The following is a 23,165-nucleotide window of genomic DNA, read 5'->3' on the forward strand; positions in this document are numbered from 1 at the left end:
TTTTGACCATCAGTGTTTACAGTGATAAAATCTGCACGCCAACGCACACCCAACAGAGACTACTCATCATCAGTGGTGAGTCACAGCAGTCATTATGTTTCTACATGCTGCACTAATGCAATACTCACAAAGTGGCGGTTTTCTACTTGGATGACCTTTTTTAATGATTTAATGTGTGATTCACAATCCCTTGAACAGCATATAACCAACAATGTCTCTGATTGGATCCCAACTATTATTAAAGAAATTAAACATCTGGACAACATTAAAAGACAGGAAATACTTAATGCAAGGACAAAAGCTGAAAATAAACTAACACCCCACACCACCTAGTTCTGTACTGTTAATGTAAATAGACAAGATTCATTTTCCATTTAAGATAAAACGTGTTACAGCCTGAGGCAAAGCAGCTGTGTTTCATCCGTTGCATAGCTCAAATAGGTGTCTGCTGAGTCCTCAACTTTCCACTCCAACCAACCTCACTGTGATTATAACCATAAATTCTCGTGCGTCAAAGCGCAGAGCCCATCCTCAAGGTCTTTGGCAATATGACGACGTGACGCCCCCTTTCGTTCACTTCAGAGAAAAACATAAAGAGATAATAAAAATGTCTGTCACAATTAATGCCCAAGTGCATGAGTCTAAAAACGACTCCATCTTTGCTGTCATGCATTTCTCTATTTTTGACAGCTCACACATTTTAACCCCCCACAGTTAGTTACACTGAATCCCACAGTTTCTTCACTTGCACTGGTTCCACGTAGCTGCAAAGTGCGTATCCATCAAATACTTCTAAACCAAATCCTGCAGCCCAGGTCACCTGGATGCGGGCAGAAACACCTGCTGGCGGAGGAGACACCACCTCACGCAGCACTTAATTTGTCGTCCCAGCACTTCCCACCCCCATTTGCCTTGAGAGCGCAGCGCTATTAACTGAGTTAGTATCGGCAGACGTCTCTGTCAGTGGTGCTCAGTCTTAGTGAGGTCTGTATATTCATATTGGATATGATCTGGAGAGTTGTGCTTCTCTGCGGGGGGTGCCTTCTTCTTCTTCTTCTTCTTCTGGGTGCTGAAGGCAGAAGCCGCGAGGAGAGGACGTCGACTTTCCAGCAGGCTGAGAGCCGGGGCCAAATGCGCGCACGCCCCAGAAGAGACACCAGCAGCTCCTCCAGTGCATCCAAACCTGCTCACGGCCTTCCCTTCACCTCCTGCCGAGTCCCCCTCACTCCAGTCGAACACAGAGTTCTGGATGACAACACACATGAGGTGAGTGTGTTATGTGACATTGTCTTGAAGCAGGCAGAGACAGTGTCAATCAGAGAGGATATCTAATCACTCTGACCTTGCTTTCATACTTTGTTGTTGTTCTACTACACATAAAAAATTAATTACCCAGGAAAAACAGGTTTCTTGGACAGGTCGTGATGTTTTTTCTTGATAACTGTTATCTGTGTTTGGCTTTATGTAAGAGTGAAGTTACAACATGGAAGAGACAAAATGAAGTAATCATGTGAAATTATAGTATAATTGAAAGGGCCACTAAGGCCAATCTGATTTAAATCCTTCTAAATAACATCCATGAACCTTATCTTAAGCTTGATCTAGTTACCACTGTGGTATCCCACCACTGAATGTGTTATTATATTTATTATATATTCCATTGATGGGAAACTGCAGTTCTTAAATGTGGCTGTGATGTGGTCACAGTGTGAGTCTGTCTCCTGTCTCTTTCTTCTAGACAGGGTTTAATGGTGATGATGGCTCCCATGTCGTCCTCACGTGGGTGGGCGATGGTACAGGAGTGAGTATCTCAGTACTGCATGAAGTACTGCAGCTGTCGCATCCTCCTCATAAAACACAACACAATGTCTGCTTGTCTTTGTAGCAACACACAAACATGACTTTATACCGTATCTAATCTGTGACAACGCAGCACTAATTCATCTTTACATATTTCAGTAAAATATTACATTTGTTCTTTTGGTAAAACTTTAGATTACAGCTGCAACATGCTGCATAATTTTAGATTGCTTACCTCACCATAAGATAATTCAGTAATTTTCACATCATGATAAAGGTTTGTTGTATTTCCTAGGTCATTCTTGTGCTGTCTACAATTAATGGTCCTTTGGATTCTTACTCACATGCAGGATCCTCACGACTTTACAGAAGGTGCGTTAGTATTTGATATATAACGTGACACTGCTTCGTAACATGGGAAGCAAACAAATCTTTCTTTTCTTTTCTCACCAGTACGGATTATGGAAAGTCCTTCCACGACATTTCTCATCGGATCAACAACACTTTCATAAGAGAAGAGTTTGGAGTTAGCGTTGGTCCAGGGAGCTCTGTAAGTCAACACTAGCTTTGGTTTTGGAGTCCATTTAAAACTGTGGAATTTCTTTTTATACTGTAAGTGTGCGTTAGGAAACATATGCATGGCCTCAATAAAGTGTGAAGACATCTCACACCTAAGTCTGTTGACTGCTGAAGTTGTGTCACATCTTCACTGTCAAACCGCTGTTGTTTGTGTGCTGTGTGTGGCTTACATAAAAAAATACACCCACAGAAATGCATTAGGCTTTTATGCTGTGGTGCACTAACACCACAAATTAACAACTAATTGATAATGAGTTCAACGTAGCTGGAATCTAAACAGTTTAAGAATGATTAAAGATGTTTGAGAAACAAATATAGAAAATGAGTTTGGTTTTTTTCTTTTTCTCTGACATCGATTGATTTTCTGCACAACTAGTAGTAAAGCTAAAAATAGATTTTGATATGTTCTACATGATCAGACAGATTTCTGCTTCTAATTCAGTTTGACTTTAACTGACAGGTAATATTGACAGCAGACGTACCTGTGCTGGACAATTCAGGTGGGATTATCTTCACCTCCACCGATGCTGGTGCAACTTTCAAGTTCATCCAGCTTCCCTTCCACCTGGTTCAGCCCATCACGTATCACTTTCTCAACCCTGACTACCTTGTGGGCCTGAGCATTGACGTGAGTCCCACCTTCTTTCTGTCCCTTCACGTTTTTTAAGATGGTGGTCTCCCTTTCTATATGTGTAACATATGCACATCAAACACACACCTAAAGTTACGGTTAACATTGCTCTGTTGCCTGATTTGCAGGGCAGTCTGTGGCTCTCGCTGGACTTTGGGGGAGAGTGGGCAAAAGTTCATGATGGAGTGCTGTCGTTCACATGGTGAGAATTAACAGCAAATAACACACGTTAAGTCGCAGTGTTTCAAATCGTGGTGAACCATATTTAGATTATTATTATTATTATTTTAAACCTGTAGGGCATAAATATTGCAAAATAAGCAAATATATCATGACACAACATCGTATTTTTTAACTTCCTATTTCCACCAGGGGGGCTGGAATTAACTTGTTCTTCAGCTGCAGTCGCGTAGACGCAGGTAGGAAAAAACTGAAAATGAACTTTCAAGGTAGAAAAAGTTAAAAAATGTCAATCAAAATTATTTTCTAGAAAGCTTATTTGTGTATACAGCAAATGGTCTTTTTAATGAACATCTACCTTATTTAATACAGAATGTGTCTGTAGTGATTTTCTGTCTGCATTAATGATTTTGTTTTGATATTATTTTTGTATTTGAAACAGTTGTTATCTTGTAGCACAAACATATGTCAGGTAAATGGTAATAATAAGTATAAGATACCATTACCTGGATGTCATGTGGCAGCAGTTTAGCACTTTATTGCCATATTAGATTAATTATTTATGCAGAAAGCATGAAACTAAGCACAACCTGTGTGATTAAAAAAGAGCAGCCGTTATGGTTTTTAAGTTCTTATCACTTCTTGTACACTAATCACCATTTGGCCTGTGTGATGACTCATTTTCACGAGGACGAACTGTACAAGAACCTGTTTGTGTACTGATTTTTACCATGATTAATATAGACAATAAACAATAGAACAGACATCAACAGATCTACAAGTCGGAGGTAGCACAGGTGTAATGCTGTCTGTTTTTGTGGTACAACTTCAGAGTCGTGCTGCAGCATTCTGCATCGCTAGCAGGCGAGACTTCATGTTGAGCACTCTAATATGTCTTTCACTGAGTCTTCCTGCCTGTTGCTGTAGTTGACGCAGACGAGAGGGGAGATTTACTGCTCAAGAGGACAAATGATCTGGGGAAGACCTTCACCACAATCCATGAGGACATCTACAGCTTTGGCTACATAGGAACCTTTCTCTTCTTCTCTGTTATGTCAGATCCGGTGAGATAAAATAACTCTTAATCCACAAATATTATCATGCGAACACGTCTCATTCTCCAAGCAGCAACCAATCGCATCATTCTGCTAATAAATAACTGGATATTGATGTAGTTTTGCATCACTTTGCTCCCAGAGATCGCCCCGCGTCATGTATTTCTCATCAGACCAAGGAGAAACCTTCAGTCGAGCGCTGCTCCCTTCTGCCTCCACTGAGCAGGTGAAACGCAGAGATTTTAATACTGAAACAGAAACAGTGGGAGCTTCGTTTGTCTGGTATTTCACTGGCAAAAATGAAATTCTAAACCCAGCTCCAGCACAGGAACGACACAGCTGTTAATTAAATGATTTCCTTTGTGCTCATTTACACTTTCGTCTGGGAAAGTTTTAAACTGCCCCGTTTAACCAACATGAACACACGTCTGTTCTGCTGAAACATCTACCCTGCATACACATGCTTACATAATTACATCTTGTTGACAGCACAAACATACTCTTACTCTCACAATGATTAGACAAGCAAGCAAAGATTAAATTATCATTGTCGCTGCATTTTATTTATATAGTTTTTTAAAATGATCTTCTCGCCCACATGTGCTCCTCTCCTTCAACATGGTGTGTGTTTGCAGTTCTACTCCCTCCTGGATGGAGATGAAGATATGCTCTTCCTACACGTGGACAACCCAGGAGGTAACAGACAAAACTCACATAATCCCATGTGTATAACCATGTGCATCCCTTTAAAAAGCTCACTTACAAACATGCTTGACACATATGTGCAAATATGACCATGTTATGAACACAACAGTGAGTTAGAAGTTAACGCTCTCTCAGCTGCGTTTCTTGTAATGGAAAAGCTCGACATTAAGGCCAGACTGGTTTCACAGGTTCTTGGTGTTGCTGACTAATGATTCCACTATGATAGAGAAGTGTGATTTCAAGTTCACTCGATGTTCTTTTCTTTCTCCCTCTTCCTCATTTAGTCTCTCTTTTCTTATTTCTGTCAACTTCTGTTCCTTCTTACATGATTATTATTGTTTTCTTGATTTCGAGATGTTTGGGCTTAGTGATGCTACTTTAATAGTGCTGAGATAAATAGGGGAGATATCTGGTTAAAGGGGTTTTATCTCTTGTTGAGATTTAGGTTACACTGACAAAAGCTGACAAATATATCTTGGGATCCGGGTGTAACACAAGCACACGTGCACGCGCACACATACACACATACAGACACACTTGAAATTTAAACCACGTCCACCACCTTGTTCACTTGAGCTTGTCCTTCGTTGCATTAGCTGACAGGTGCGTTCACTTCACACAGGTAGAATGTGACTGATGATGACTTGTGGTTACGATGCTGATGTTGAAGGTTTTGTGTCAGCTTGACATTAACGGACACTGGGCGTCACACATAGTTTAGCTGTAGCTGTATCAACTTCATCTCTTATCATTTTTGGGTTTCTGTGAGTGGGTAGGATTAGGTTGGTTAGAAATCTGCTGCATTCTGAATAAAACTCAATAGACTGTGCTAAAAACACATGGTACCATGTCACACGGTTTATGTACTTCAAGTCTCTCAAATGAAAGTAGAACATCATAAAATAAATCTTTGCCCCTGGAAGTAATTAGTAAGTAAGCAACTAATACATTACCACCAAGATTTAACAGACTCTAGAAGTTTAAAGCCGTATTTAAACAACAATAATTCCTATTTGTTTACTCGTTAGCAAAATTAAACTGCATCTCTTATCATATCCTGATCCCTGTTGTTAGAAGACTGTGTTATTTCCCTGTCTGCTTCAATTGTACTCCAGAAACCTACTTCGGGACCATGTACACCTCAGACGACCGTGGAATCTTGTTCTTCAAATCACTAGAACGACACCTGTTTGATGGGCACAGGAAGAGCGATTTCACCAACATCACTTCACTGAGAGGGGTTTACCTCACTAATAGACTGGATGAGGGTAGGATGTCTGAACACACCCCCCTCTTTTTGGGCATTAATATACTACCATTTGAAATGGTCATTATGTTTTGTAGGTGGTTGGGCTGATTGCATGACTCAATGCAAGATGGATTTTCTTTTTGTCTGAAGAAATTCTGGGGAATATTAAGATATATTAGGTCATTGTTTTGTTGCATCAGCCAACTGCTGGTTGAGGTTCAGCTGGACAACAGCCACACTGACATTAAACTGTCGAGGCCCAGGTGCAGCACAACTCAAATGCTGCATTGTCAACAACACAGTGTTTCAACAGTGAAACACTGTGTTGTTGACAATGTTTTCATGTTCCTATGCAGTGGTCATTAGTCCTATGAGATCCCCTTGTGGCAAGACATGGTTCACATCAGGAGAAACTACTTGTAAATAAGATATTTGTAATGAGGCAAAGTAGCTCTAACCCACACCTCCAGTCTGCTTTTATTCATTTGCTTTCTAACTACTGACTTCATTCATTTCTGTTCATGTTTTTAGTCTAGAGGTTCACACACATTATTAGTTAGATAATTAAAAATAATTGATTGTAACTTACATAAAGATCTGATTGTATTTTAAGATAAAGATCCCAAAGTTTCTAAATGATGACCTTTGTTTTGTTGCAGATGGTCGTATAAGATCTGTGATCTCCTTTAACAGAGGAGGGACGTGGCAACAACTTAAGAAACCCGAGAATGTGGACTGTGAAGAACAAACTAAGAATGTATGTTACATGTAGAGAACATCATTCCTGTTTGTGTATGTATATATCAGCATTGTATTATTCAAAACGGTTATCGCTAAATAATTAAACTGCATTTTTCGTGTGTGTGTGTGTTTCATTAGTGCAACCTTCATATTCATGGAGAACACAGCCGGAAAAACCGAATAGTTCCCATGCTGGCTCTGTCAGAGCCAACTGCTATTGGTCTGGTTATTGCACATGGTAATTTATCTGCAGTTTATTACCTTAACAAATTCATTTAAAATTGAGCTCACAGGAAGTATTCTCTCTACTTTCAGCTGTAACTTATTGTTTATGTAATTGTGAAACCTCTGTTTTCACTTTGAATGACTTATAATGTGAGTATATACTGGATTATATCCTCTCTTTTCCAGGTACAGTGGGTGATTCTCTGTCATCAGCACAACGCCCAGATGTGTTTGTATCATCAGATGGGGGTTACAACTGGAGGGGGACACTAAGGGGTCCTCACCACTACACCATACTGGACTCAGGGGGTCTCCTTGTGGCAGTGGAGGTGCGACGTGAGGGACAAGTGAAGACTATCAAGTACTGAGCAGATATTTTCTCCTCATGTACAGAGACACAGAGAGTTATATAGAGTTTTTCTGCTACATGTTACCATCATTTGCTTTTACTAACAGGTTTTCCACAGACGAGGGTCAGTGCTGGAAATCGTATAACTTCACCGAGCAGCCGTTCTACTTCGCAGGCCTGGCTTCTGAGCCAGGGACGAAGGCCATGAGTGTCAGTGTGTGGGGCTTCCGCCCTGAGGCAGACGGTCAGCCCATGTGGGTTGCTGTCACTATTGATTTCCAGAGCCTTATTACCAGGCAGTGTAAGTCAGCATGCTCTAACTCTGTCTACTAACATATTTATCCAGTTCAGTTTTAGGCCACAGTGCCACCTGGTTTCTCCAGTGAGCGCAAGCAGTTTCACAATAAACAAACTTAACAAACCATGACCTGGGACTTTCCATTATATCACCCTCCATCACCTAATTTACCAGGTAATGACCAGGACTATGAAGAGTGGTTGGCTCACTCTACACAAGGAGTGGGGGATAGAAATGGCTGCGTTCTAGGTGTGAAAGAGATTTACAGGAGGTTGAAGAAACAGTCTGTGTGCAGAAATGGAAGAAACTTTGTGGTGAGCAAGAAGAAAAGCCCCTGCTTGTGTACCAGAGAAGATTATTTGTGGTGGGTCCCACTTTTATCTTGTTATAGAGACAACACAGACAATATAAGCTGAGACATGTTTTGTAAGCGTGGAAGCTATTTCACACTTCTTGTTCTCTACAGTGACTATGGTTTTTATCGTCATGTGAACTCTTCAGAGTGTGTCAGACAGCCCAGCGCTGCAAATAAAACCTTGGAGATGTGTTTGAGTGGAGAGGAGGATGAGCTGCTGACATCAGGGTAATAATGGTCACTTGTGTTTTAAATGAAGAGGCACTAACCCAATACATACAGTACTCACACACCTACTGTTTTTGCAGGTATCGTAAGGTCCCGAGTGACAAGTGTGAGGGTGGGTATAGTCCTCAGGTAGCAGCACAGACAGTCATCAGAACCTGTGGTATTAAGCCCAGCCCCGGTCCACCTGCCAGTTCATCGGCTCAAGTCACACACTTTGACGCACCAGTGAGTGGATTTGTTTTTGTGAGCACTCTGTATTTGCTCATTTACTTATGTTCAGTTTTAAGGTTTATAACATGCTTTTTTCAGGGAGAGAGGCTAGTGTTGATCCTGGTGTGTGCAGGAGCAGGGTTTATCGTCCTGATAGCTATTGTTTCTGCTGTTTTTGCTGTCAGGAGAGTGGTTTATAGAAACAGGTGAGCTAGACACACATCTGTCCCACATGCACACCTTTAGAAACCCAGTAGGAGCTGACAGTTGTTGTTTTTCTCCCTCCACAGGACACCCGTGTATCGTTTCTCTAACCTGCAGATTCAGGACGACAACAATGGCATTACACCTGATCTTGAAAGCGGTACTAGCAGCAACAGCACGGTGTGCCAACCAGACTCAGACGATGTAAGAGTTTTTATCACTATTACCATTTTATCACACTTTTTCGATTGTGTGATTTTTCCCAAATACAGTACAGTAATAGTTTTGTGTTCATATTTTGCCAGGATCTTCTTGGATGACATGACAAACTGTAAGGGACTCAAGATATTATGAATGAAACCAGCTGCACTGAAAAAGACTGACAAATGAATGAATGAAATCGTTGGATGCCTTAAGTTATTGAGCCTACTTCATTCTATTGCTTTACTTTGCTTAAGTTTTTATTTGTACAGTTCTCATTTTCATTTTGCTTTGTGTTGCTCTACCTTATAACCTTCTATTAAGTGTGAAAATGATTATAACAACCCTAAAAATGTGCATTTGTAAAAACAAAAACATAATAACTGCTTATTATTGTGTGTTGAGTTCAGATGTTAACGTCATATACAACAGCTTCTGTCCACCTGATGGCGCTGACGGCCCCGGAAGCTGTCCCATCTGTTTAAATAAAAAGCAGCGAAGAAGAAAGAGCGCGCAGTGGGACGGAAAGATTAGTTTATTAACAGGAAGTCTCACTCGGATTGAAATAGCCTGTAGGCTGTTAGAAAAATGCAGTCAGATGCATCAAAAAATAAATAACTACAATCAAATTAGATATGAATCACTTCTTATCATGCCCTTTTACAAAATAATTTAATATATTCAATGGAGGAATTCAGAAGCTCCGGTTTAAACTGTGAATTAAGTAACTGCCATGTTGGAAACATTTCATAGACATTTGAGGAAGATATTAAGTTCACATTATGAAATATTTTATATATATGTTATTGTTGACATATTGTGTTATTGTTTTTATTGTAAAATATTTCCTATACAAGTCTAGACCAATCACGCTTTCTACCGAATAAAAGCAACACTGCTAATTATACATAAAAATGTTGTTGTTGCCTGCTTTATTAATTATATGACCTTTATAAATGTTTTGCTTTATGTAAATATTGTTTGCACTAAATTGTTTAAGGAGTTAAAGTAAAGAAAAACTAGTCTGTCCACTTTTCGTCCTCTGCTTCTGCGGCGGAGTGGAGCCTCCGACCGGTTTGTCGCCCGGACCAGCTTTGGTTCGCCTGTCATTACACGAAGAACCAGTTTAGTTAAAATCCACGACGGGACGTGTGGTTACCGTGGGAGTCGGACAGGTAAGCAAGGTGTGAGCGTTTAGCTACAGGATACATGTCCTAACATCAATTAAATGTTGAAACCGGGCTTTAATTTGACTTAGGTCGGCGTCAGTTAGCATCGCAGATAAGGAAGTTACACAGCAGGCGCTTCAACTTAGCATCAGTTTGAACGTTAATGCTATAAACTGGTTAGCTTCTTAAAATGTGGCTTCTTAGCTATGTAAAGTGTTAAACAGTCAATTAAAGATAGTCAACTGCTTTATAACGTCGTACTTATCATACGCCATTAACTAACTAGCTATTAACTAAGTGCTTCAGTAAAGCTAAAGTGACTTTTGAACTGCTAACCTAACTAGTAAGTTAGCAACTAGCACACGTCACCCAATAGTTAGCTGCTGGACCGTCCTCCTGCCTTCAATAGATCGAGGAGACACATGTGGAATAAGAACCCACATATTTGTCGCTTGTTTTCCAGTGTAGCTGTGGTTGAAGTCTCTGGAGGCTCGTAAAGATGGTCAGGACTGGTGGTAAGTGACTCCACTTAAAACTATACAGTATAAACAGTGTTGGGTGAAGCTACTTTGTCTGTAAGCTAATTCACACCAGAAGAATAGTCACTACTTATGTTTAATTGAAGTTAAGATTGAAGCATTAAAATTATAACTAAAACATTTTCAACCAAAACATTAACTCACAGTCTTGATTTCTGGGATATCCCAAGACCTGTCCCACCCAAAACAATCCCATCTGGACTTTTTTGAGAGATGGTGTGAGATCAAATGAGTAATCTTAACGAGACCCTGTCTTCCTTGTCAGTTTTCTGTCATCTAACTTGCAAAGACTTCACACCTAAAGTCTTCAATTTAAAGAAGCAGTGGACTGAAGAAGCTACTTGGATGAGTAGCGAAACGTTTCATCTAACTAAAGGAAGTCCAGTTGCCTTGAGTCAACTTCCAGATAAGCAGAGGTTAAAAAAAAAGATTGCCCAAAAGTGTTTTCATTTGTTAATTAGAGAAACAATTACTCTACTATGCAAACACTTTAATCAAGCTACTGCAGAATGTAGTTAAACTACTAATTTAGTCACATGTAGTTCACTACTCCCCAACACTGGTTATAAACTACAGTATATTTGTTTAAAGTGTTCTAATATGTATATTTATGCTGTTGGTCTTTTGCCTTTTACATTCAGGTATTTTCAAGTTAGCAGCTCTCATCTTTGCATTCCTCCTAGTTGTTTTTCTGGCTTTTCAACTGCTAGAGATTAACATGGATTTCGTACTGGGTAATATTATAGGTAAGTAACACTTCTTAAATGATTTCTCTGCAGTTTACAGAGAAATAATGTCAGTGTGTTAGATGCAAAAGAAACATGACACCATTTTATTCAATTAGTGATGGGGACATATGTTGTAGTACTGTACTTCCTCATTCTGTGGTCTGTGGGTTTTGTTCTCATTACATGGACTAAATATGGTTATCTGATGAAGTAACCCACACCTAAACATATGTATATTTTGCTTTTCAGTAAAATCTAAGCAAGCTAATGACGGCCGTAAGTATATTCAAATTTTCATTGTTTCATCTGTTTGCTTTGTTTCACTGATCTCTTTTAATACCTGTTTGTCCCTTTTTAAAATCTCTGTATATCACTCCACACAAGCAAGGTAATACTGAACCTGTGTCACACACTAGATGGATATGGCTAAATCCTGCTGATGCCACTGTTAAATATATGAATATACCATTAAATAGATAATCAGTACACACTTTAAAATGTGTTTCAAGCCTAGTCCTAGAGCCTTGCTGTTTGTTCTGTGTTTTACCTGTTTGTGAGTAGGCTTATGTGACTCCATTACCCGATAAGCTACCTTACATGTTGTGTAAATCAAGTTTTTGTTATTGTTGTTATTCATAGCAACAAGGCCTGGGCGGTACAAGTGTGGGCTATCTAAGCCGTGTCCACCTGGACACTTTGCCTTCAAGATGACGAGTGGAGCTGCCAGTGTGGTGGGGCCTAGAATCTGTCTGGAGGACAAATCGTAAGTAGAAACTACACTAAATATAAGCTGTTATGTAAACACATTTGTGCTTTCTTCCTATGTATTGGGATAATTGGAAGCCATTATTGCTTTTCTCAGAACAAGACTTTAAATTGTGTTTAAAATAAAAGTTGCTAGCTTGTGTATAAACACAGTAACACACACACAGTAAGCTTTTTACGTACATGAAGGCCACTGGAATTATTGATGACAGATTCAAAATTCAGAATACTTTATTAATCCCAAAAGGAAATTGTTCAATACAGCATACAGTCCTTAAAATGGTACGCTTGATGAAGAATTCATCATAATTGATAACAATAGCTCATTGTTATCTTTTTACTGGCAATGAAATGAAAGTATTCATGTGCTTGTCTCCTATTGTCCTCTGTCTTCTTCATAGTCTAATGAGTGGTGTGAAGAACAATGTAGGGAGAGGAATCAACATCGCCCTGGTCAATGGTAATGTTGCCAATGGGAGTTCCACACCTTAAAGTCAAATAGCTTATTAAACAGCTAACATTTGCATGATGTTGTAACACAGCAGTGTTATACTACAACTATGGAGCCACTTAAAATACAAAGGGGCCTGTTAATACATCAGAATGGAATATTTAGATCCCTTTGAAAGATGCACATTTATTTATTTCAGAAATAGAGACTTAAGCCCCTTGTCAGATTCTCATTTGTTGAAAATGTAAAACAGTAGGATAAGATGCCTGCCGTGTCAATACAATTGTGTATACTGCTCTCACTTAATACTTAAAATGTGAAGATTATTATTGCAGTGTAAAATTTGATTTGAAGCTGAATGAATTGGTGTCTTCTTCTCCCACAGGGAGAACAGGGGAACTTATCAAGACAGACCATTTTGATATGTGGGCAGGAGGTGAGTATACTTCAAAACCTTTTTGTTTTGAATATTTAAAGTATATATTTTGTTAACTATGTGTATACTGTATAGATGTGGCTCCCTTAATTAAATTGCTGAAGGAAATTGAAGAAGGGACAGTTGTCATGATTGCCTCATTTGATGATCCCTCAACTAAGTAAGGACTTATTTCACAATATCTCCTATAATTTATATGTGTATGACTTGCATTGATTGTCTTAGTGCTTGTGTGACCATGAAGTAATATCTGTCTGTCTTATCGTGTAGACTCAATGATGAAGCCAGGAAGCTAATTGCTGATTTGGGCAGTTCAGTTATCACTAATTTGGGCTTCAGGGATAACTGGATCTTTGTTGGAGGAAAAGGCATCAAGACCAAGAGTCCATTTGAGCAGGTAACACAACCCACAAAATAAAAATTGCATCTAATCTCTTGAAAGGGGTGAGTAGTAGCACCAGAATAGGTGGTTCCCCTTAAATGTACCTTTACTGTTTCTGGTGAAAAAAAAAATGAAGGGTGTGAGCTTAGAGGAAGTGTCATGTTCAGCAGGTGTAACCTGATGAGAATCCCAACCAAAGGATCTCTCCAGATCTCCTGTCCAGTGTAGTGTGACATCACTCAGGATGTGAAAGGGAATTAAAAGGACTCTAAAATAGTCCACCATGCTTGGATCGTACTGCATGTACAATCATTTGGTAGTTCAATGTGAAGTTTGAGTACAACTTTAGTACGAAAAGTACGACTTTCTTAGTTGCAATACAAGAAACCCTGATTCTCATATTTGTTCTTCTGAATATAACGTAAATAGTTCATACGGCCCAGGTCTTTTGTTGTGATAAGATGTGTTTATTAACACTAAGCCCGGCCCTGATCATTTGTCAGGCTTTGCGTCATGTTTAATCTGTTGCATTCACACAAATGTCACACTCCAGTTGCAGGGTCACAAGCATGTATGTACAAGCGTGTATGATTGGCTCATAAAGGAAATGCAGGTTATCGCGTTTCACATCAAATAAAATGTATGTGTCTATTGTGTTTCTGTATTTCCATCCCCAGCATATAAAGAACAGTGCTGACACTAACAAGTTTGAGGGCTGGCCTGAGGTGCTGGAGATGGAAGGCTGCATACCACAGAGGCAGGAATGATCTGAGCTCTTGCTGTACTTGCCGACCACCCATTTTTCATCTTCTGCCATGTCCTGCAGACATTCCCGTACACAAGAGTTTTAGCTTAAGCTGAGAAAGATCATTTGTTAACTTATTTACGACTCCCTATCTCTAGATGATATTGGCACAAAAGATGAGCTGCCACAAAACATCTGCTAGACCAAATCAGGAAAGTGTATCTCAGACCTTCATGCACTTGTCCTTTAGTTTGGACACCATCACATAGGTGGTCGGGGCTTTCGAGTAGTTAGATGATCTGCTGATTAGAAGGGACTGACATACTGTCACAGTGCATGTCTGTGCTGTCAACAGACTCTGTGTGGTAGTTTTGCATTATTGCATGGCTGTTATTGAAAATAGATGTCATAGCCCAAAGTTTTGGAGGAGGCTAGTTTTGCATTACCTGCACCATGCCTTAATCTTTTTATCCTATTCATATTTTTACGTTAACAGATCTTTGTGATTTCCTTTTGTTCCCATTTGGAGAGTTGCATATGTTAAGGAAAAAAACTGCCATTAACAGGGTTTGAAGACACTTCTGTTCAGAGTGTTATAACCAAATGTACCAGATTCACTGTGAAATTTGTAAATATTAGATGAGAGGATTCAGATTTGAAATTTCCTAATTTAATGAACTCTGTAATAATATAAATTCTTAAAATAAATTCTTTTCTTAGGAATCTATGGAATCTTTGTGTATGTGTGTGGATTAAAGGCGTGTTGTTACATTTACAGCTCATTAGTAGCTATATTTGTTTTTGCTTTAGTCAGCTGTGGATGGACTGAACATCACTGTGTCTACATTCAGACTTTTTTTTTTTTCAGAGCAAGCAGCTCGCTGTTTGTCTACTATGACATAGAGTTTTCTGTCATTATTACAAGATACGGGTTTCTTCTGTTTTTCCAAGAAACATTTGCTGTTATCATGTTTCCTTAAGCACAACAAAAAACTGAACAGACACTTTCGGTCAGAGATATCAAGAAAAATGAATTGTTGCCAAGGTCACAGCAGTGTTCTGCTGTATGATTAGATATAGCTCAGACAAAATGAAGGCAACTCATAGCTTTAATACACAACATGTCTAGGTCATCATGCTGTATGTTATTTATCACATGATGTGATTGGTCTATGCTGCAGTTTACTCGGGCAGTAACGGGCCTTCGATGTTTCAGTCCATAAGTGGAAGCTCCCACTGGGTCAGGCCAACGCTTTGCATTGCAACTCTGCCGTCGTTGGTGTGTGAACAGATGAATGAAAAGCAATACGGTAAAGTGCTTTAGGTACTGATGTGGTAGAAAAGTGCTATATAATTGCAGAATATTAACTAAAATAGATACCAAAAAAATAAAAGCACTCTTACAGAATGGCCCCTATCATATGAATCAATATGGGATCATGATGTATTAAGAGTTCATCACTGTTGCAGCTATTAACAATGGAGCTTATTTAAACTACCTTATATAGTGTTTTAATGACCTCAATGTTTGAATCTTAGAATTTTAAATAGTAAAGAATTTTAATATAGTATTTTAAAAATACTTTACTATTTAGTTTACACAAAATACAGCTTGTAAATAGGTTATTTTTTATACTTTAATGAACATTTTGTGCAGAGTGATGTGGTCTCAGGATGGTTGGTCCACAGTTATTACAATGTGCACACACCACACTTTCCAGCTTCAAAAATGAACATTTATAGTTGAAAGCGTGCCTCTGTGACACTCAACAAAGAAGAATAAGGTTAATCTAGGTTCGTATTGTCTGTAGCAGTATGTTGTGTTGTCAGTGTGTCTATCTTTCACTCTCTCCCTCAGCTTTGTTGACCCCTGTTTTTGTCTACTGAAACCAATCACATGTGAATTAACAGAAATGTAGAAAGTGCTAGTTCCCTTTTTCATAATTTTGTGCTGTATTGCGTAAATATAGCCATGACTTTGAAATCAAGTAGTGTTTATGTGGGGGCGTCACTACACTTCCCAAAAATGCTGCCAGTACAAAGGAATCATGAGCAGCACCGTTTTTAAATCTTAGCACCATTTAAAACAGCCTCACTACACAGAACTGAACATTAAGTTGTCATATTGTGCAGTAAAGTGAAGGTTTGTGGCGATACATGATTAGAGATTTGCTGTCTCCAAACTGACAGGGAGAGGGTGCTATTGCCTCATTTAATTCATCCTGTTGGTCATGTGGTTTACAACATCTACAATATACTATGTGCTGTGTTTATTTTTGTCCTTGTGCAAAAGGTTGAACATGTGTCAGTGGCCAGGAGGAAGTACATAGTGTAATAGCATTTCACGTCATGGAGGGTAAATGTGCGACATGTCAAGGCTTTGCCAAGGTTCTTTTTAGTGTCATTCATACTGTGTTTGTACACGCTTTGGTTATCTGCATATAGGACTGTACAGTTTAAACAGGTGACTTTCAGTTGTGTTATCTTCTAATCTAACTTAACAATGGACTCGACCTACGTGTCAGCCACCACACAATTCCCTCAAGGGAAAATGTTCTCGTCCTCCTACTGAAAGCGTATTGACATACAGAACAACAATCCAACAGCTCTGAAATGCGCTTTCGCTATCATTCATGCACTCGTACACACACACACACACACACACACACACACACACACATCCAGGTACACATACACACTCACTCCAGCTTGATTATTGCACAGCTCCTTTTGGGGTTTGTCCCTTGGCCAGAGTTCCTCTTAACACACCTTCCTTATTCTGAGTAAGTGACAAACAACAAGGTGCTATCCCTGTGACACTGTATATCCCCTTGTGTGTTTATGTAACATTTGTTTTGGCCCCTGTTCCTATAGTGCTGACTATATTACAGTATCTAATTAGTCCAATGTGTTACTGTAACTTTGCATGCAGTCAGAGATGTACTGTATGTGCTTCAACAGTGTATGTGGTTGGTGTTCGTGTAGGCTGCGCCTCCTCCGAGTGACCGTGTTTCTGCACCGAGAGATGAGGTGTAGGAGTGAACTGTCTCCAACTTGTCTTATATAAGACCTGCTATATGATGCATTATGTATGAACATAGAATATCTTCAATCGTATAGAACTCTAATGATGAGACATTTCACGGGAGCCCGAGGGCAACGCTGTATAAACACAGGAGGAGTGAGGATAACATGCTGTCACGAAATATGAGATTTATTTTTTTTTTTTTTATACGCAAACACCCAAAGTCTCTTTTTTTCCTCCCCCTCTTCTTGCTTCCCAAAATAAATCTGTCCTCTAAACAAAGGTGCTTGCTTCTCAACGAAGCTCTGAGGAGCTCATCTTTCTAATTTCTGGTTGCCTTGCTGTGACCCTTGACTCTTGTCATTTGACCCCCTGTCCAAGTCACTCATGCTGCAGTTTGCTCCAAATCAAGAGTCAATACAACCCCTCCCTCCTCTACCAACCACGAACCTTAACATTTTCACCATTGCCCCCACCACTGATCGAATGCACACACACCAGAACAGTCATACACACTATTTATACTCAACACCTGCCTTCAGCCGCACTAATGCACCGCTGCCTTAAATCAGCTGACCAAAAATCCACCAGTGAGCTTAAAATCTGAGCTCTGTCAAAACACCAACATGTGTTTAATTTTAAAAAGTAGCCGTATCTGTTTTCCTAGTTAAGAAACAGCGTAGTCACAACAGCATGAGTGTTTTTGCAAAGTAGTCTCTGCCAGCCATGAGCAGCATCAGACATTTTCCGATGACATCTACCAAATTAATATATCTTCTAATCACCCTCATATTGGTTAAGGTTGCTTCAACAAGTGGAAAGGAATTGGTTGACAGCCTGCTCAACCAGCTGAGCTCTAGCTACTCTGTAAATAACCTCAGTGCAGATATCAGGGCCATCTCAGATTGAGCCTGCAGATGAGACACTTACAAAAAACAATAAGCGTGTGTTAAAAAAAATGATGATGTGGTGTTTGAAATGTTCGCATTTACAATTGAAGCATGACCTAGATAAATACATTACTGAGTTGCATTATGGGGATGAGAGCATCCATACGTTTAGTAGCTTCACCTACATAAGTAGGACTGAACATCAGTATATCTCGGCCTCCGCTGCATCGTTTGTTTATCAGGTAAATGAGATTCTTATGATTCATCACCTCAGTATGAAGGGAATTATTATTATTTGAAAATCACAGAGCTCAGTTAAAGACACGAAGGGAAACACTATGTCTAAAAATAAGCTATTCTTTGGCGATCAGTCCAAAATATCTACTGGTAATCAAATTAGGGATTTGACAACAAAAACAGCTGGACCAGCTTCAGCGTTTACCTCAAACTCACTTTTCCTAAGTGGTTTGTGTTGCAACACACAAGCCATTACATGTCTATAGGCCCTGGATGAGGGCTGCTGCTGTCCAGTTATTTGTATATGTCTGTTTGTCTGTAGGCTGTGACCACTCCTCTAAACTGTCTCTTATCTGATGCTGAACCCCGAGCAGAGCCAAGCATCAAACCTTCTCCCCGGCCGTTTCTCTCAGGTTTCTCAACCCCTCCCCCCTCAGTCTCAGCAAAGATCTCACTGGCCTTGCTTTCTGCCCCACCTCCAATCCTATAATTGCCCCAGCAACACACACACACACACACACACACACACACACACACACACACACACACACACACACACACAGAGAACCAGACAGCTGTGTTTACACTCTGTGGGTCTGTGGTGGGAACTTCCTGCTGACCTCAGCACAGAGAGACAAAAAGAAAAAAAAAAGTGCCACAGACACGAATGAATCGATAGCTGATCATATGGATTCTTTCACACAGCCTGTATTTTGCTAAAGGGATACCCAATCACATAAACTGGACTTGACACAATTGTTTGCGCCAAAAAACAAGACAAAAGGGCTAAAAACTGTTCTGCATGGATGAGAATATATGTTCTTTGTTGTTTTTATTCTAGTGGATGTTTTGTTTTTCTTGGATTTTTATAATCCCACAAAAACTTTTCCTGGAAACGCGAAAGCAAATTTTTTTTACACTAAAGGCACGCTGAGCACTCACACAGCACTAACCTTTTCACCCTCGATAATGACTATCATGGCTCATACACAACTACACACATGCTCCCTCTGGTCTTGTCTGTAAAACAAAGGTCTCATTCATAGTTGTCACTGTGACTTTTGGTTAGCTGCAGCACAGGGTCGTAAGTTGGGGTGCGTCACATCACTTGGGGAAAAATAGACACATTTCGTTTTTTTAAACACTCACACACAGTTCAAGCAGATGACTTCCTCAGTTTATAATAACACCTAAGCATGTCTGGCTTGTTTTTGAGGCTATCACTCAAACTGGTATTTCTTTGGGCACAGATTTCGTTGTACTTACTCAGATCATCATTGTAACAACAGCAGCTTTGACTTATTATGTCGTAGCTGCTGCCAAATATTTGACAGCTATATATTACTCACCTGTATGTGTATATATATATATGCTGTCAGACTTTACAATACATGTGGATATAAGATGGGTGTGAATACAAGTGAATTCATGCAGCCATTACAACACATTAAGTCCACCTGGAAGAGTAAGTGCGGCCTGTGGAGTTCCACTTCTGCAACCACAAAGTCTGGCTCATTCATTATGCAACAGTCTAGACAACATGCATCTACTTTCTCCAACTGAGCACTATCACTCATTAACCTGAGAGTCCTTCCCAGAGTAATACATGCATGCTGTAGGCCATCAGTGCACTTGACTTTCTGACTTTTTATCTTCTATACATCAGTAGTACTCATCAATTGTATGTACCCTGCTGTTATTCTAGCAGCTATCAGTAAAAGTAGGTGAGAGATTAGCTTCATAAAACTGCTGGTAGAGCTGTTCACTAGCAACCTCCTCCAGTTGTGCCACTCAGTTCCCTGCACACAAACAGTAAATGGTGATAATATATGGCTGCAGTATGTTAAAGGACTTTTATAAAAACACTGCCTGATGTGTGCAATATGAAAGTTGCAGTACTGCAGTTTGGCCACTCACAATTTCATCACCACCCAGTGCTGTTGCTGGGGATTAGTTGACATGTGTAGCATGTAAGTATCAGTCTTCATACCAAATCAATGATTTTGACAAGAGTGACTTCAGTGTTATATATATGTGGCATAAGAAGTATCAGAATAATTACATGCTCACTCACAGAGTCATGACTGTGCCAGCTGGTATTGAGAAAGCAGAGAAAGCAGAAAATAACACTACATTTCTCTGGCAAGCCGGTGCAGCCTTTTCCCATAAATACAGCCACCTCATTTCACCACATCAATTTCTATCTTGCATGCCCTTCACTTCACAACACATACTTAAGTACAACATGCCATAAAAAACCTGATGCTGAATTATAAACTGCACAACTCTCATTCCTCTAGGTTCATGTCATCACAGTGTATTCTCAGTTTGTTTGGATCGAAGAAATACATTTCTGCACAGTGGTAGGGCCTTTTGTGGGAATATAGGCACGATTTAGTGCCTGCTGATGTATCTGCCATTGCAAGTGTCTGAATCACTGTTTTGTATCTGCTCTGTGTGGGTGATAATAGAATGATTATGCTAAAAATTTGTCTAAACCTCTAAATTCAAGTTATTTTAACTGTAGCAGACTTTAATAAGTTCTACAATTCTGTTCCTAATGTTCACAACCTGATGAAGAATGTGTTGAAAACATGTTTTTGTCAATTTCTCCCCACTCAATAATATCATCTAAAGGCTCACAAAGGTCTATTGTATGGACTGTTGTTGACGTATAAAATTTAACTGCACAGCAGCAGATAAGAGCCAGTGAACTGAACATGCTCCTAAATATCCTGAACAGTGTTTGTATCTTATCAGGGATGGTCTGTAGGTTCGTAGGGCTTGATACTGTTAAATTTTAAACCAGTTTCTGCACCAGCACCCTTGCTTGCAACATCGAAATTGAGAACATGTAGACAACAAACAAATGCTTGCAGAAGGGTGGAGTCCTACGCCACTGTTTGGCCTGCTTGGAGACTATTTGGGCAACATCTTGAGTGTAATGCATTGATTGCAATGCATTCTTTCTGTAAAGTGTAGATTTTAATCTAATATAAAATCTATAAAAACTATAAAATGTATCAATAACTCTAAGTAATTCATTTGACAAGTTGTTCTTTAGCTATGTATGTGCTGGAACAAATTGAAGTAATTTGCAACTGTATCTGTATCTCAGGTCAGCATCAGAACGAATGTATACTTCCAGAAACTATGTGCACTTAACATTATAAAACAAAACAATCAGGGCATTTGGGTCTTGGGTCAAGGGAACACGATTCAAACTAGTATGCTAGAAGGATTTCCTCTTATTGTACCACTATATGGCTTTCTAGAATAACACTGTCAACTAATTTCATACTATTTGCTGTGTATGGCGGATGGTTCACATCGTCATAAAATGTGTTCAACTTACAGACACTTTCTTCCTCCTAAATATTCTCACATGCTATATTATAAACTGACATAGGATACATACACTATTGTATATTGTAAGTACCATATTTGATAAGGTGTTACTTCAATGGTGGTTTCTTAAATCGTTTCCACAGACGAACTGTTTTGACTGCACAGACCTCGGAGCTGAGAGCAGACTGAACAAACAGTCCACTAATGGCAGTCATGTTGCTTTACCATGTGTTTCAGATCCTGCCAAACCAACTGTACACGCTGTAGGTGACTATATTTCACAGTTTCGCCCCGCTGTACAAATGCAGGACTATTTGCTGTATGTTTTCGCTTCCATAAAAAGGATGCAGGTGTGGAGGTTTAATGGGAACTTACACTTCATGGTATGCACCAACACACACAAAAACACACACACCCGTAGCCTATGGATCCTGTGAGACTTGTGTTACTTCACATTCCCTGGTGAATCTTGGTAAAAATAACTTCAGGCTCAACACTGACGGCCCTTAAGCGTCAACTGAGCCTCACATAGTCTCCAGTTGTTTTTAGCGAATAGGTCGATCTACAAACTACAGTTGTTGACATTCACAGAGCTCTCCTGCATGCTTTGTTTTGGAAATTTACTTTACAGGAGTTGGCGCACAGCGCTAAAAATGAAACCATACGTTTGCGTGATCCCTGTAAAAATGCAGGAGAAGCTGCACAATCAACCTACATACTGTTGGTGTGTGTATGTATCTATGCACATGTGTTTTAGATGAAACGTTATTTAAAAGGCTACTTTAGCAAAACACTATTAGTCACTGCAGCTGACTTCCCTCTGAGTCAGATGTTGATGTTTCATTGTAACACAGGGAGTGGAGGTGACTGAACTTTCAGAGGGTGTTGCAATCACTTTCCTCAGGTGGCCAATGAGAATTCAGAAATACCTGGTGATAGGAGTGTAGGGGACGGGCTGCTGTGGTTGTTCTGGATAAACAACATCTTCGCATGTTTGTGTGCCAGAGGGTGTTGTAAAGGAGGGAGGGGGGGTTGGTGGTGTTTACCACAACAGATGAGGTGATAGACAGATAACTGGGGCGTTGTGGTGTCAAACTGGTTTTAAATGTTTTGCATGACCTGTGCAGAACGTGCGTTGTTATGTTTTCAGCCTGCATGTGTGAGCCTGTGTTTGGGTTTTATTGTCATGCATGACGGTCTGTGTATATCCACCACCAACGAGCCATATGCGTTTCATTTGAGCACCAACACAATGCTTCTCAGATCATTTTTCATAACATCTCTGCCCCTCACAGCAAATGTCCTCCCCATGTCACACGAGCTGCGTGGAAACGCAACACCATTTGAACCAAAGCTGTCCAAATATGGCTCACAGCTCATTTGGTCATGCCTGCCCACCCCTTGATGGCTAACACAAGAAATCGTTCGTCACGTTCCTAA

The 23,165-nt window shown here is 39.8% G+C and overlaps 2 protein-coding genes across 5 annotated transcripts; both read left to right on the forward strand.

Moving 5' to 3' along the window:
• The first annotated feature begins 219 nt into the window (after positions 1 to 219).
• On the forward strand, positions 220 to 9,912 carry si:dkey-159a18.1 (sortilin). The gene is made up of 21 exons (XM_026362072.1): positions 220 to 1,266; positions 1,739 to 1,801; positions 2,096 to 2,172; positions 2,254 to 2,350; positions 2,840 to 3,007; positions 3,139 to 3,212; positions 3,383 to 3,429; positions 4,118 to 4,254; positions 4,388 to 4,471; positions 4,881 to 4,941; positions 6,066 to 6,218; positions 6,859 to 6,956; positions 7,079 to 7,178; positions 7,352 to 7,526; positions 7,622 to 7,815; positions 7,987 to 8,176; positions 8,279 to 8,395; positions 8,476 to 8,620; positions 8,705 to 8,811; positions 8,896 to 9,013; positions 9,115 to 9,912. Exons 1-21 carry the CDS (start codon positions 1,006 to 1,008, stop codon positions 9,127 to 9,129), a joined length of 2,481 nt encoding a protein of 826 aa, XP_026217857.1. The 5' UTR covers positions 220 to 1,005; the 3' UTR covers positions 9,130 to 9,912.
• A 157-nt stretch (positions 9,913 to 10,069) lies between these two features.
• On the forward strand, positions 10,070 to 14,952 carry fam3c (FAM3 metabolism regulating signaling molecule C). 4 transcript variants are annotated; one of them, XM_026362073.1, is made up of 10 exons: positions 10,070 to 10,185; positions 10,643 to 10,694; positions 11,360 to 11,464; positions 11,696 to 11,722; positions 12,086 to 12,209; positions 12,613 to 12,671; positions 13,048 to 13,098; positions 13,174 to 13,258; positions 13,369 to 13,495; positions 14,158 to 14,952. In XM_026362073.1, exons 2-10 carry the CDS (start codon positions 10,679 to 10,681, stop codon positions 14,245 to 14,247), a joined length of 684 nt encoding a protein of 227 aa, XP_026217858.1. In that variant the 5' UTR covers positions 10,070 to 10,185; positions 10,643 to 10,678; the 3' UTR covers positions 14,248 to 14,952. The 4 variants fall into 4 exon arrangements, with proteins under 4 accessions (XP_026217858.1, XP_026217859.1, XP_026217860.1 ...); XM_026362074.1 differs by having other exon boundaries at positions 10,096 to 10,194; XM_026362075.1 differs by having other exon boundaries at positions 10,098 to 10,185; positions 10,648 to 10,694.
• Positions 14,953 to 23,165: the final 8,213 nt, after the last annotated feature.

This window comes from Anabas testudineus, chromosome 23, assembly GCF_900324465.2.
Source record: "Anabas testudineus chromosome 23, fAnaTes1.2, whole genome shotgun sequence".
NCBI lineage: Eukaryota > Metazoa > Chordata > Actinopteri > Anabantiformes > Anabantidae > Anabas > Anabas testudineus.